This window comes from Aythya fuligula, chromosome 2 (genome assembly GCF_009819795.1).
Source record: "Aythya fuligula isolate bAytFul2 chromosome 2, bAytFul2.pri, whole genome shotgun sequence".
Lineage (NCBI taxonomy): Eukaryota > Metazoa > Chordata > Aves > Anseriformes > Anatidae > Aythya > Aythya fuligula.
The window spans coordinates 143,362,854-143,377,150 of NC_045560.1; the positions used below are offsets into that span (position 1 = coordinate 143,362,854).

Genomic DNA, 14,297 nt, shown 5'->3' on the forward strand with positions numbered 1-14,297 from the left:
AAGAGAAAGGGAGAGAAAATAAGGGTTGAGGTAAGGACAAGAGAGATCACTCAACAACTATCATCACAGGCAAAACAACCTCAAAATATTAATTAATGTAAATTATTACACTATTACTAATAATCTAGAGAAGTGAGAAACTAAAAACAAACTAAAAACATCTTTCCCACTCACCCTCTTCTAGCTTCTCCCCCCTGAGCCACACAGGAGAGTGGGATGTGGGGCCTGTGGTCAGTCCCTGATGCTTCATCTTGGCTGCTCCTTCATGGTCACTTTCTGCTCCTGCTCCAATGTGGAGACCCTCCCATGGGATGCCATCCTTCCTGAACTGAGCCTTTGTGGGCTTCCCACAGGCAGCAGCTCTTCAAGAGCAGCTCTTCTCCATTATGGTTCCATACCATGGGGTCCATCTGTCAGAAGCAAACTGCTCCAGAATGGGTCCCTCATGGGCGGCAGCTCCCCCCAGCCCCCCTGCTCCTGCGTGGGCTCCTCTACACGGGCTGCGGCTCCGGCCTGGGGCCTGCTCCTGTGGGGGCTCTCCACGGGCCGCAGCCTCCTCCAGGCCACATCCACCTGCTCCACCAGGGGCTCCTCCACGGGCTGCAGCATGGGACCCATGGTCTGCAGGGGGACAGCCTGCTCCACCTGGGGCCTCTCCACAGGCCACAGGGAAACTGCTGCTGCCTGCCTGCAGCACCTCCTGCCCTCCTGCTGCACTGAGCTTGGTGTCTGTTTCTCACTTCTTGCTGTCCCAGCTGCTGTTTTGCAGCAGGTTTTTCTTTGTTTTCCTTCTCTTAAATCTGCTTTCACAGAGTCACAAAGAACATTGCATATTGGCTTGACTCTAGCCAGTGGCGGGTCCCTTTGGATATGGATGAAACTGGCCCTAACATGGGGCAGTTTCTGGGCCTTTCTCAGAGAGACCCACCCCTGCAGTCCCCCGCTACCAAAACCTTGCTACTAAACTCAATGCAGTGACTTCCGTAGAAATATCCCAAAAGTCTACTTAGCCAAGAAAGAAGAGCGGGTTTAACCAAAATATATAAATATCCTCATTAATGAGCTCTTTAATGAAGGGAATAAAAAAGTCCAATAAGAATCCTGATTGGCTGGAAAATGAAACCAGGAAAAATTACATTAAAAGTATGGCTTACATCTTAAGAATGATTAATACCTATGTAAGCACTAGATAGCTTCTCTCAGGTGAAATAGTAGATTCTGTATTTGCTGTAGTCTTAAGTAATGTCTTGGCAGCTTTAGTTAGTCTTATCACAAGCCTTAGATGAAGGCAGAATATTTTTATAACATAAACTGAGAAGTTCTGAAGCTCAGCCCACAAAATGTCTTACAGATGCAAAACTTTGGCTCTTAATCCTGATATATCCCAGTTACGATGATTTCTTTGTTTTGCATGTCATGCAAAAATCGCTTACTGACAGGTCTGGAATTGTAATATCTTTTATAATATCCATCATATCCTTGAAGGTATGTAAAAATGTACGTACTGCTGTGTCAGATCAGCAATACACCAAGACTAATGTTTTTTTTTTCTGAAAATAAGCAATAACAGATAATTCACAAGGAGTGTCAGAAAATGTGATTATACAGAAAGAAATTCATCCCTTCATATATCAAAGCTTCCAGTAACTATGGACTGTTAGCTTCTCAAATTGAACCCTTCAAGCAGGCCTTTACATTATACAGCCTTTGATAAATTCTCCTTATATAATTTTTATATCCGTTTTCAATCTATTCATAATTTTGCTATCTACAACATCATGTCAATGACTTCCACAACTCAATTATGTATACTACAGAAAAGTGCTACCTTTTGTTTTAAAACAGCTGTCTTATAAATCATTAAGGATCCCTATTTATTCTACTATCAGAAAACATAAATAAACATTACTTATTTACCTGACATATAATATTAAATTTTTCATGAATGGCTTTCTTGTCCTTTTTCACTCATTTCTTTTCAAGTTTTAATAGGCTTTAGCCTATTTTATTCCTCTTTATAGATATTGTTTTTCATATCCGTTTTCATGTTTGTTTGTTTGTTTGTTTTCCGATTTCTGTACTGTTTCCAATTTTACTATACCTTTCTTGACACAGGATATCAGAGCATTAACATTGTTCAGGAAGTAGGTCACAGGGAAATTACAATTATCTTCCAAATGTTGACATTTTAAAGTTATACTTAGATGAATTTATGCTCAGGTTTCAAAATAATGAAAATTTAACTATTCTATTTTTTGAAACACCTATAAACTTTTAACCTTAAGTATAGTTTAAAGTTGCTGGGATAGAATCATTTATAGAAACTGACACAATTTCTGAGCAAGCTTAAAAAACAAAACAAAACAAAAAAAACTTTGGGCTTTTTTAAAAATTATGTTTATTTTTATTTATTTATTTTCAAAGCTCTAGTTTACTGCATTTTGGTGGGGTTTTTGTTTGTTTGTTTGTTTCACTGGCATGACCTACTGTATGCAGAAAAAGTAAACCAGAATGACTTATTTTCTTTTTTACTAACTATTATGTCATGACCTGTGTGACTAAGCTGTGTGACTAGGCACCGGATAGCATGTAATTACTAAATCTGCTCTGACACTGTGTCGATCCTTAATAGAAATTGTTATCTTAGGTTCATAAACTATTTAATGGCTGTTTAATGGTTTACTTTATTTGCACCCATTCCTAAAATGATTTTCCCAGGCAAAACAATGGACAAGCATAAAAAAAAGGAAGCAACATCTGAAGCTCTGAGTAGACCATAGGCCCCATATAAGCAATGCTTTATCTTATTGTCAGGATTTATTCATGGAGGCACAGGGTTTCATTTACATATCTGAATTCCACTTTTGACTGTTGTGGCCTGAGACATAAAAGTTGAATGATGACAGCTTACCCAATGTACTGATTTTTACCTGGAATCTATAAGCCAGAGTGATTTGGATCTTTTGTCTTGAGGTCTTTTGCTTACTTTGCTGAATAAGGCAAATAGAGATCATGGTAGGGACAGAGAACACATGGGAGGGAAGTGTGAAACCTATATGAATGACAGATGAAACAAATTTGATAATTACACAGTTTTTGTTGGTTTTTCTTTTCTTTTCTTTTCTTTTTTTTTTTTTTTTTTTTTTTTTTTTTTTTTTTTTCTGCCTTTTTAAAGCTTTATGTTCTCCTTTGCTTTATGTGTAATACTCCTTCCCTCACTAATGGAAGGCTGATGAATACTAAAATGGGGCTTGTTTCAGCCTTTGAGATATGCCTGTTCAGTCACTGATGTCAAGACAGCAGCAGTGTCCCTTGCTACTTAATTGTCATCCTTAGACAATAGTAAATGACCACACCAAATCGAGTGCAGTATTCTGCTTTAGTAAGCAAAGTGAAAGCATATCCTGTTAAATCTTTCTAGCAATCTTCCCATCTCTCTATTTTATTTTTTTTTCCAGAAACCACTGAGTCAGAGACTCCAAAATATTTTTTGTGCTTGCTTTTATTACAGCTCACGGTACTTAATAATTCATTAGTAAAACACCCTAGAACTAGACTATCATTTATCTCATTTATCTGGTTCTTACAAAAAAAAAAAAAAAAGTAAAAAAGTTACAGATAAGCAATACTAGAAGCACTCAGGGCTGCTTCATCCAAGGAGGGTTTAAAGGGGCCATGGAAGTGCAGAGACAGCAGTGATTAAATCTTTGCACAAGTGGGATGGTAGAAAAACAAGAATACTTTCCTACTGGGTAAGGAGTCTTGACAGTTCTTTCAATTTGTTTCTGAATGTTGGTAAGACTTTGGGAAATGGATCCAATCCTATCTCTGTCGAGTAGAATGTACCAAGAAAGTCTGTCAGGTGTATAACTGCTCATTTGAAAATTGCTTTTGGATAGCTCTTTGACTTCAGATGAAAATAACTTCATACATATTAATTAGCACCACCATCATCATAAAACCATGCATATTCAGATAAGGCTTGTTCACTTTTGTGCTACTCATGAACATAGGAAAGGTAAGAAATTAGGAGTGATTTCAGAAATCTTAACTCACTTCAAGAAAAGTGCATTTTACTACCATTATATACTTTTTTTTTTTTCTTTTCAAAAACAACAACAACAAAAAATGCTGCCTTCTTAACATTGTTTACCTTAATTGGAATCAAATACTGCACACCGTCATGAGAATAAATTTCTAACTGTAAAGGAAATCAACTATGTGAAGTCTATGCCTACCAGGTTAAAAATTTGCATCTCTTTATGGATGTTGTCACTCAATCTACAGTACCTGAGACCAAAACAGTTCGGGCCTTGTTTTGAAAATAAAGTGGTCCTATTCCTTCAGGAACCAGCCTTCCACACCCAATGTGCCTCAATGTTCTTCTCAACTCTTGTGCTACCTTCTCAGTAACATTGGAACAACAACAACAGCAAAAAAAAAAAAAAAAAAAAGGTTATTTTTCATCTGTATCACTTCCTGGTGCAATTTCTTTGTTAGTATACAAATGCCTGGGCCAAGAGGTGGGGATGAACTGGAAATTGGAGTGGGAACTTAATTTTCAAAAGCAGGATCACTTTGTGTCCATGTAAAGTGTTAATTTGTAGCACAATGAATCTGCCTAACTCTGTGACCATGTTTGACTCCATATGTGAACCATTTACACACTGTAATCTAACAAGCAGCTGTCTCACTGTGGTGGTTTCACACAGAGCATAGCTGCCCATCAATCACCATTCTCTCACTTCCCCTCCTCCTCCTCAAGAAAAAAAGAAAAAAAATTGTTTGGGGAGAAAATATGACGAAAAAAGGTTCAAGGGCTAAGGCCTGGGAGATTGCTCACCAATTACCTTCATGGGCAAAACAGATTCAGCATAGGGAGATTAATATAATTTACTGCCTATTACTAACAGACTAAAGCAGTGAGAAACTAAAATTTAACTAAAAACACATTCTTCCTCTTTCATCGTCTCTACCTCCTTTGATCAGCACAGGGGAATAGGGAATAGGGGGTTGAAGTCAGTGCATAATGCTTCATCTCTGCTTCTCCTTGATCTTCACTTTCCCTGCTCCATTGTGGAGTCTCTCCCATGGGATGCCATCCTTCCTAAACTGATTCAAGATGGGCTTCTCACAGGCAGCAGTTTTTCAATAATTGTTCCAATATGGTTTTGTATCATATGGTCAATTCTTCAGGAACAGACTGATTCAGTGTGCAGGTTCACAGGCTGCAGGTCCAGTCCAGAGTCTGCTTCTGTGGGGGCTCTCTGTGGGCTGCAGCCTCTTTCAGGCCACATCCACCTGCTCCAACATGAGCTCTTCATGGGCTGCAGCATGGAGATCTGCTCCATAATGGTCCTCTCCACAGGCTGCAGGGAACTTGTGCTGCATGGGTGTGGTCTGGAGTGATCTTTGCAGCTTTTCAGAACTTAAAAGGGACATACAAAAAAATTGAGAGCAAATCTTTGCTCAATCAGATAATGACAGGACAAGGGGGGAATGGTTTTAAACTAAAAGAGGGGAGATTAGAGATTAGGAGGAAATTCTTCACTCAGAGTGTGGTGAGGCACGGGAACAGGTTGCCCAGAGAGGCTGTGGATGCCCCGTTTGTGGAGGTGTGTTCAAGACCAGCTTAGAGGGAGCCCTGGGAAACTGACGCCACTGGGTGGCGTCGCTACCTATGGCAGGGGGGGTGGAACTAGCTCTTTAAAGTCCTTTCCCACCTGAGCCACTCTAAGATTCCATAATTATTTGATATATGCCATTTTACATTGGTTGTATCTAGATTTCTACAGGAAAACACGATAATTTAACTAAAACCAGATACAGAGTAATGATCTAGACAATCCAATACTTCAATTTACTATGAAAAATTCTAAGTGTCCCTTACATCTTAGCAAGGTCAAATAGCATATATTTTGAAATTCCCAAGAATACACTGTCAGTAAGAGAGATGTGAGTTATTTTGCTTTAGAAAGAGTAATTGCATCTTATTTGAAATTTCTCTTTGCGAACTGAGAAAATATTTTGTATGAACATGCCAGTGGTGGGTCAAATGTTAAAACTGCACAGCTTTTCTTAGAAGTGCATTCCTACACAGAGAGAACAGATCTGAATACTTTGGATTTTTTTCCTTTTGTCAAGGCAGAAGTGGAGTACATTTTCTTTACAGCAGTTGAGACACCCTGCTATGCTCTCAAACACCTTAACATTAATGCACATCTTCATGTTAACAAATAATAAGGTAGTTGCGTAATTATATGCTCTTTGGAAAAAAAAAAAAAAAAAAAAAAAAAAAAAAAAAAAAAGTGATCCTAATTCAGACTATCACAATAGCTCTCTGAATGAGAGCAGTAAGCCTAAAATTTAATGACAACTACTGCCTTCTATTAGAAATAGCAAATAGTAATCACTTTCCAGTATACTTACCAAAATGCATGGGTTCATTCAAAACTAATAATCATTTCAAATTCAATTAGTCTAATACTCTTGCATAATCTTTTTGTAAAAAGCAAGCTCCAAATATGTAGGAAGAGAAATTATCAATTTGGTTTTCAAAAATAACTAAATTAAACCATAACTGAGAATAAAAGATATATTTAATGCATTCTTAGGAATACAAATATATATTTCACATTGTCATCCATTAGGAATGCATGACCATTCCTAATGCATGACAATGTGAAATATATATTTGTACTGGGTCTGCTTGGAATAGAGTTAACTTTCCCTGCAACAGCCCATACAGTGCTGTGTTCTGCAGCACCAGTTCTGGGAGGGAGCTTCTACCATTCTATACAGTTTAACTAGTCTTAACAGCTGTTATAACAATTTAGAGTAAAGTATGTGCTGGAATTGAAGACAACCACATCAAAGCAGCCTAGAGAATCATTCCAGTTTTTTACACACTGAGTATAAACTATTTGATTTAAAATGAACAATAGCAAAACAAGAGACTGAAAAATTGTAAGTGTCCTAAACATAAATGTTAGAAAACTCATGTATTTTCAGAAACTCTCTGAATGTTTAACTGAACTTCCATATACTGGAAAAATTGTCTCAAAATGAAATTGCTACTTTTTTTTCACCAATGAGTATCTCAAATCCTAACTTTTCATTTAGATAAAAAGGAATGTTTCATTAGATCTCATTTCAGTTTTTTGTTCTGTTGAGAAAAAAAAAGTTGAGAAAAATAGTTTCCTTAAACTATTAATATTCTGTCAATTTCACTTCCAAAATGATAAAATAAATAAATAAAATAAAATAAAATCAATCATCTTTCTTGAAATTATGAAATGTCAGAATCAGGCCTTGACACCAGACAGAAAAAGACTGAAAGGTATCTGTGTAATTTTTCACAGTATTTAATGAAAATGTCCTGTTAAGATTTTCTCAAATAAAAGACCTGGAATAACTGAAATATCACAATGACTGAGTGGAAGCTTATGGAAAGTTAGCACTTCAAGAAGAATTCCTAGACATTTCTGCTGGATAACCCTGGACTATCAATTTTAAATATATTCTTGTTCATTGTTTTTCCTAGAAACAGAAATTATTTTGTTATACAATTAGGTGTGCTGAAGGAGAATAGTTTTGTTGTTGTTTTAAATCAGTAGGTATAATAGTCATGTAAAGCAACAAAATGTTTAAGAAATGATTCTATACTACTACTATCCAAATCAACCAATATGTTTTTAGTAATTTTACAAATCAGGTGCTATTTGTTTTACAGAATAACAAATAAATAAATAAATAAAAATCAAGAGTCTGGTTTTAGTTTTAGGACTGTACTCATTTGTACAGTTTATAAATTAAAATGTCATGAACTAAACCTGAAGCTATATTCTAAGGGGATATAAAATATAACCACTGTAAATCTAATTAACAAATTGTTGTTAATTAAGATTTCCAAATCTATTTTTCCCAGCATATGGGGGGGATAATTTTACATAACTGAATACATCAGTCTAATTTGGGGAATATAAATGACAATCTAAAAAAAGAATGTACTCTCAATCTGCTTCTCCACATGAGAAATTATTGAACTAGCATTGCAATTTTTTGTTTTGTAAATAGATAATATGAGAATTTCCACTTATAAAGTAATCTTGTTATATCATTTCAGTATAGACAAAGCCTTTTTCAAAAAAAAAAAAAAAGGTCATTGTTTGAAGCTCATGACTGAATACATAAAATGCATTCAAATATAATAAAATGCACATTTAGCTATTCAGATGGTTCATATTGTCAATATGTCATTGGTGTTACTAATTATTATTGTAATTTATTGTTTTAATTTTTTTTTAGTTGACAGTTAGCTCAAAAGATTTCAGTTTAACAGACTGAGAAATAAATTGCAATTCAGTAGTAGTCTAATTCAGGTAATTAACTATGTAGGTGGCAGTATGAATTAACAAATTATAAAAGACTATTCAGTAAAGCTAAAATTCAGAGTATAAAATTCTACTATGCACTGACATAATAAGGAATATATTTTATACGCATCAGTTATAGAAATTGAGTTTTGTTTTCAAAACAATATAGCCTAATATGCCATATTTTCTTATAAAATTTGAATTAATGTAGTTTACTGGGTTTGTGTTTTGGTTAGTTTTTTTATTTTAATTAAAAAATTAGAAAATAAGGCTCTACTGACAAGGGCTAGCCAATTGCTTGTTATCAAATGCATCTACCTATTTTGCATATCTCTCATAATGAGATATGTAAACCAGTTAGGAACTTAAGATTTTCCTGGAAAGCATCAATGTTATTTATGGTTTTGTGTACCTCCCCTTCTTTGTGAACTGATAATATATTTAAACCAATACAACACACAAGGATTTTTGATATTCACATCTCTTCAGAGGAGTGTGATGTTGGTGCCATAAAACTACCAGGCCAGAAAAACACAGAATGCATCAGTTACTGCATTTTTTTTTTTTTCCAAATGAAGTGAGTCTGATCTTGAAAGAGTTTGTATACTGCTATTTCTTCTCCTTGTATTATGCAATGCAGTTACACTGAGATCAGGAATTGCAGACGCCAGCCTAGAAAAAATATTCTTGCTACTTCAAAGTCAATAAACAAATAGAAATTAGCTACAAATAGAACATAGCATATATACAACTAAAATAAAGACAAAAAGTGTTATGGCTACCCAGGGTGTTGTATCTAAGATCAGGATGAAAATGTGGACATTTGTACACTCATTTTCATAAGTGCAATACTGACAATATCCCCACCGTATTATAAAATGAGACTACATATATAGCTCTCCATGCAGAAACTCCTCTAGAGAGAACTGTGACCAACAGGTGTAAACCAGCTCTTTCCCCAGCTCTGTGCTGAAAAGACACCATTCACCTTCTGACATCCTGTAATTCCCTGAAGGTTCCACCAATCCTTACCATCACAACAGCCCTTTCCAATCTGTCTTAAAATATACATTTTTTAATATGGTTAAAAATTAATATGGTTAATATGGTTAGAATGGATAGATCAGCAAACAAGGAGCTGAACAAGTCTACAGTGCCTTTCATATCAACATTCCACTCTTGGAATATATTTTGAAATTATTTTACAGATGCAGTTAGAATATGAATATACATCATATATATCAATATGTGCAACAGTAACAACTGTCTGCCCTCTCCCCCTTTTTTAGCTTTAAAAAAGCTTGATATATTAAGAAAGGCAAAAGTCACAAAAGTTATCCTTCCACATTTTCCTTCCCTTGTTTTTTACCAAATTAAAATTTTAGTGTGTAGCTTACCATATTGTAGGTGGTTCAGAACCTTCTACTTCCAAATAATCATATTTTTCTTCCATTTGGAAATCTGTAAATATGAGTGAGATAGTATCCCCAGGCTCTGCCACAATTGTCCATGTGCAATCTGCATTATTATGATACTCATTAGGAAAGTTGGGGCTTGATATGATACCACTGGATCCTCTCATAGTTCCTCCACAAGCGTCCTCAGCTGTGAAAAACAAAACAAAACAAAACAAAACTTAAATGTCATTAAAATCACCCTTCTCGTTGAAAAAATAATGTTGCTATCTTTTAGGTGACCAATTATTTCATTTTTTTAACAAGTTGTACTTGAAATACTTGAAACTTCAGTGTTAATGAGTAGTTCCTTTAGTTTTTAATTACTTCAAATTATTTTAGTCAGCACATATTTTTATAACCTACATTTATTATTTTTATTAGCATTGTTCCACTCATTTTACAATATCATGCAAAAATTTAATGAGTTCTTTTGCTCTAACCAAAAATGTTGTCACAAAATAAATTGAGTTTAACCTGTATTACACACAGTCTACACATGATGTGCAGCAGCCACATCATACTGAAAGAAGCATGAGAATCCTATCCAATTTACGCTACTTGTATTATTGTAATTGTATTTTTGTGACTCGTTAGAGATGATTAAGTACTTTTCTTCAATAATCTTTTCAAACTCTCAAACAGCTGATCAGTTTTCAAAAGAAAGCCATTCCTGGAAGATTTCCCAAATGTCAGACGCAAGACAATTTCACAATTTCACCATAAAAATGTTTACATCAGAGTAATTTCTTTTCTTTTCTTTTCTTTTCTTTTCTTTTCTTTTCTTTTCTTTTCTTTTCTTTTCTTTTCTTTTCTTTTCTTTTCTTTTCTTTTCTTTTCTTTTCTTTTCTTTTCTTTTCTTTTCTTTTGTCTCTCTTTTTTTTTTTTTTTTTTTATTCATAATTTCTTTCAAATGCAACCATTGAAATACTTTTTTTGTTTGTTTGTTTGTTTTTCTTTTCAAAATAAGTTTCCAAGTTTCCATTTTCTAATGTACAATCTTATGTTGGAAAAACTTCATTCTTTACTAAGGTAAGAGAAAATGACTGAATTGTTGTGTATTTTCTAGTTTACAGGTATAATATGCCTAATAATTCAAAAATTGTTTTTGAGGATATCATATCAAAAATATTTCTGTGAGTTAATAAAATTGATCCTGAATGTGGTGTTTTTAGATAACTTATATGGAAAAACCTTTTTACTGGATGGAAATACCATATCCCACTTTTTATCTCACTTATTCTGTTTATTAGCCAAATGTCTGAGACATACATGTACCTGAAAAGCAATTCTTGCTTCTGCTTAATTAGAACGTTAACACAAATAAAATGTGCCCTGAAACCTGAAATAAACAGCCAATATTGCTGAAAAATTAACAAGGATTTTTTTTTCTTTTTTTTTTATTTTTTTTTTTTTTTTTTTTTCAAGGAGTATAGCATCACAGAACAAAAGCTATAAAGAATTCTGACTGATCGATCCTAAGGAAGAAAAATTTAAATAAATGTAACAGACCTCTTAATTATAGTAATTTTTAGGAGTTTAAAACAGCAGGCTTTGTCCCTTAAAAGTTTTGTTAGATTATTATGTATACGCATAGACCACCTAAAGTAAAAACACTTCTTGGGTTTAATCTTATTACTTAACCAGTGCATTTAGAATGCAATAAGTAAACAAAACTGAGGAGCCTCAACACATTACATGATCAGTTTCCTTACTGTGAAAGGAATAAAACTAAAACAGTATATGAAAGGTAATAATGAAGTTTGGGTTTTATGCATTGAGGAGCATCAGGAGAATAATTTTTAATTATTAGTTCTCAAAAGGAAAATTTCCATTAAAACAATGTGGAAAATACTTTCTAAATTACTTTGAAGGACCTTTATAGTTACATTTAATATTTATTTACATGTTTTATCATCTGCTGTTTTGAAAATGTTCTTAAAGATAATTTTTTTTAGCTAAATGAATTAAGCTTATGTAATCTGGGAAGACAAATAGTAATATGTGGAATAATTTTTCAATACATATAACAAGTTCAAAGCAGGAGATTAGGAGTATCATGCAACACTAGAGATTTTGGAATAGCTTTCCCTCAGACTCAAAAACAGAAATACTTTTGAAAAATGTTGAACTACAGAACTCATTATTTTTGCTTTTCACAAATGAGTTATGGAGAAACCTAGCCTAGTTCCCAGTAATATAAAAGCTGTTCATTAAAAACATTGCTCTACTATATTAATAGTTAAGAGAATAAATAGAGAGCGTGTTTAAAAATAGAGGCTGTCAATGATCAAGTCTGCTATTTCTGAGCTCAGAAATCTCTGCTTAGGGATTTTTGCCAAAATGTAATTTTGTCACCATCAACAAGCCTTGAGAAAACATCACATATTTTGGTCTGATTCGTGTAGCAAAGTGATTAAAGTGATACTAATATTTAAATGTTCTTAATGTAACCAAAAGCATACCATATATGTTCTTAGCCTTTGTAATGCAAGTATTAGCCCAATAACCAACAGAATTATTTTGCTGGGTTCATTTATCACTTCATCTATAGTATAATTTATATATTTTTCAGTTGGTTGGTTGTTTAGTTGGTTAGTAGGTTGTTTGTTGTTTGTTTTTGTTTTATTTTGTTTTGTTTTGGTACTAGTCTTGTAGTCAGATCCTCAAAGGCTAAGGGAAAGCCTGTCTGGGAAAGGGCTAAATAACATCAATGTTTATTAAACATCATGAAAATGTTTGGTACCTTAGACTGTGAAGTCACTGGAAAAGATAACAGGCCTTCAAGAAGGCTGAGAAACACTGAACAGGAGTTGACTTCAACAGGAGTTTACTTCAGAGTGCATAAAACACTTACAAATAAAATTAATTTAATAACTGTTTCTATAGAGTCTTCTTTTAGCAGCTGTATCTCTATACTCAATATTCTATATTTCTATCACATTCAAACAGCAGAATTGTTTAGATGTCAGCTCTGACATAACAAATAAAAGAATAACTAGTAAGAGAGAAAATATTTATGAAGACTAACTTGTATCACTAGGTGACAAGTTTAATGACAATATATGAACAAGGGAGAAAGAGGAGAAAGATAAACTTTGCAGTAATTTCTGTACTCAGAATCCATATTTCTCTATTTCTTTACCTTGCCACAGCTTTCTGAATTACCTCTGTCAAACTACTGAGATGCAAATCCTCAAATATACTTAAGTATCTACCATTACAATCACTGCAATCAAAATGTAGTACCTAAACAGCAGCTAAGCAACTAAAGGCCTTGAAAGAACTGCATACTATTTCTTTTAATTTCCAGTTACCAAACATGGAGGAGAATAGGAATGATACAAAGGCGTGATGACAAGACAATACTTGGTAAGACTTGGTACAGTCTGAAATTATGCAGTTCCAAATACATAGCAAATATGGATGGCATTTAAAGAAAAAATACTCTTTTAAAATACCTACTCCCTATTTTCAAAAAGCAAATTAAATTTATTTTATCACATATTCAGAAAATTTATCTAGCCGTCAAACTTGCAAATTTGATACAAAGGCATAAATGCAAAAAGTATGCACACTGCCAAGATGTCACTTTTGCAAACATACTTCTCTGATCTTAACCATATGCTGCAAGGGGAAGATTTTTCAAAGTGATATGCAAGTGGGGACTTGGCTTAGAAAAGCTTTTTGAGGTATTAAGAATTCAGATGAAGATCTCTATTTGAATATGCATGAGGGTTCATAAGGAGAGGGAGTATCTCTGCTATTATGATGTGAGTGATGATTATGAGAGTATAAAGGTTTAGAAGGGTTTTCTTCAGCTTTTTCTGGGCATACACAGGTTTCTAATTTTATACAAAAATACATGCTATTTTTTATTTTCTTATTAAATGCCATGAAAAGGAAGAAAGATTTGTGTAATTTCTGGTAAAAAATAATTTTGTAAAATTTTGTTTTCTAAACACATGAACATCTTCCTTGTTTGCTGTTCATTATTCCTTTTTTTCATATTGAATTTTGAAAATATTTTTCTCTAGTTAGTCCTCTCTTATTTAAACTTTATTTTCTGCTTATTCACCTAGGTTTTGGTGCTATTAACAATAAAATTACATGAACATTGAACTGTAATTTTCAAGAAGACAGATTATCAAAGACAGGCAATGCTATGAGTGATTTATAGACCATGCAAATTCACTGATTTCAGTGACAGTTCAATGAGATTGCATTATTAATCAAATTTTAATTTGGCACACAATGCATCCTGTCATCTGATCTATCTAGATATTTATAGTGCATTGAGCAGTTGAACTTAAGTGTATAACTCAACTTCATGGAGTAATTGACATCTGTTATTTAGTCTTAAGAATAATGTAAGAAACAGTGTATCAGCTTGCCTAGTTAAAACAATGATTTTATAGCAGCTAATAAAAGTTATGAGCAAGCAGAGACACTTAGAAGGAATCCATCA

At 33.9% G+C, this 14,297-nt stretch overlaps 1 protein-coding gene across 1 annotated transcript in view; it reads right to left on the reverse strand.

Annotated features, from left to right (window-relative positions):
* Positions 1 to 14,297, reverse strand: part of CSMD3 (CUB and Sushi multiple domains 3) — a 681,859-nt gene that overhangs the window by 470,640 nt on the left and 196,922 nt on the right. Inside the window, exon 5 of the mRNA XM_032181613.1 lies at positions 9,773 to 9,980. Within this exon, the coding sequence (XP_032037504.1) occupies positions 9,773 to 9,980 (208 nt within the window). The remainder of the gene's footprint in view (positions 1 to 9,772; positions 9,981 to 14,297) is intronic.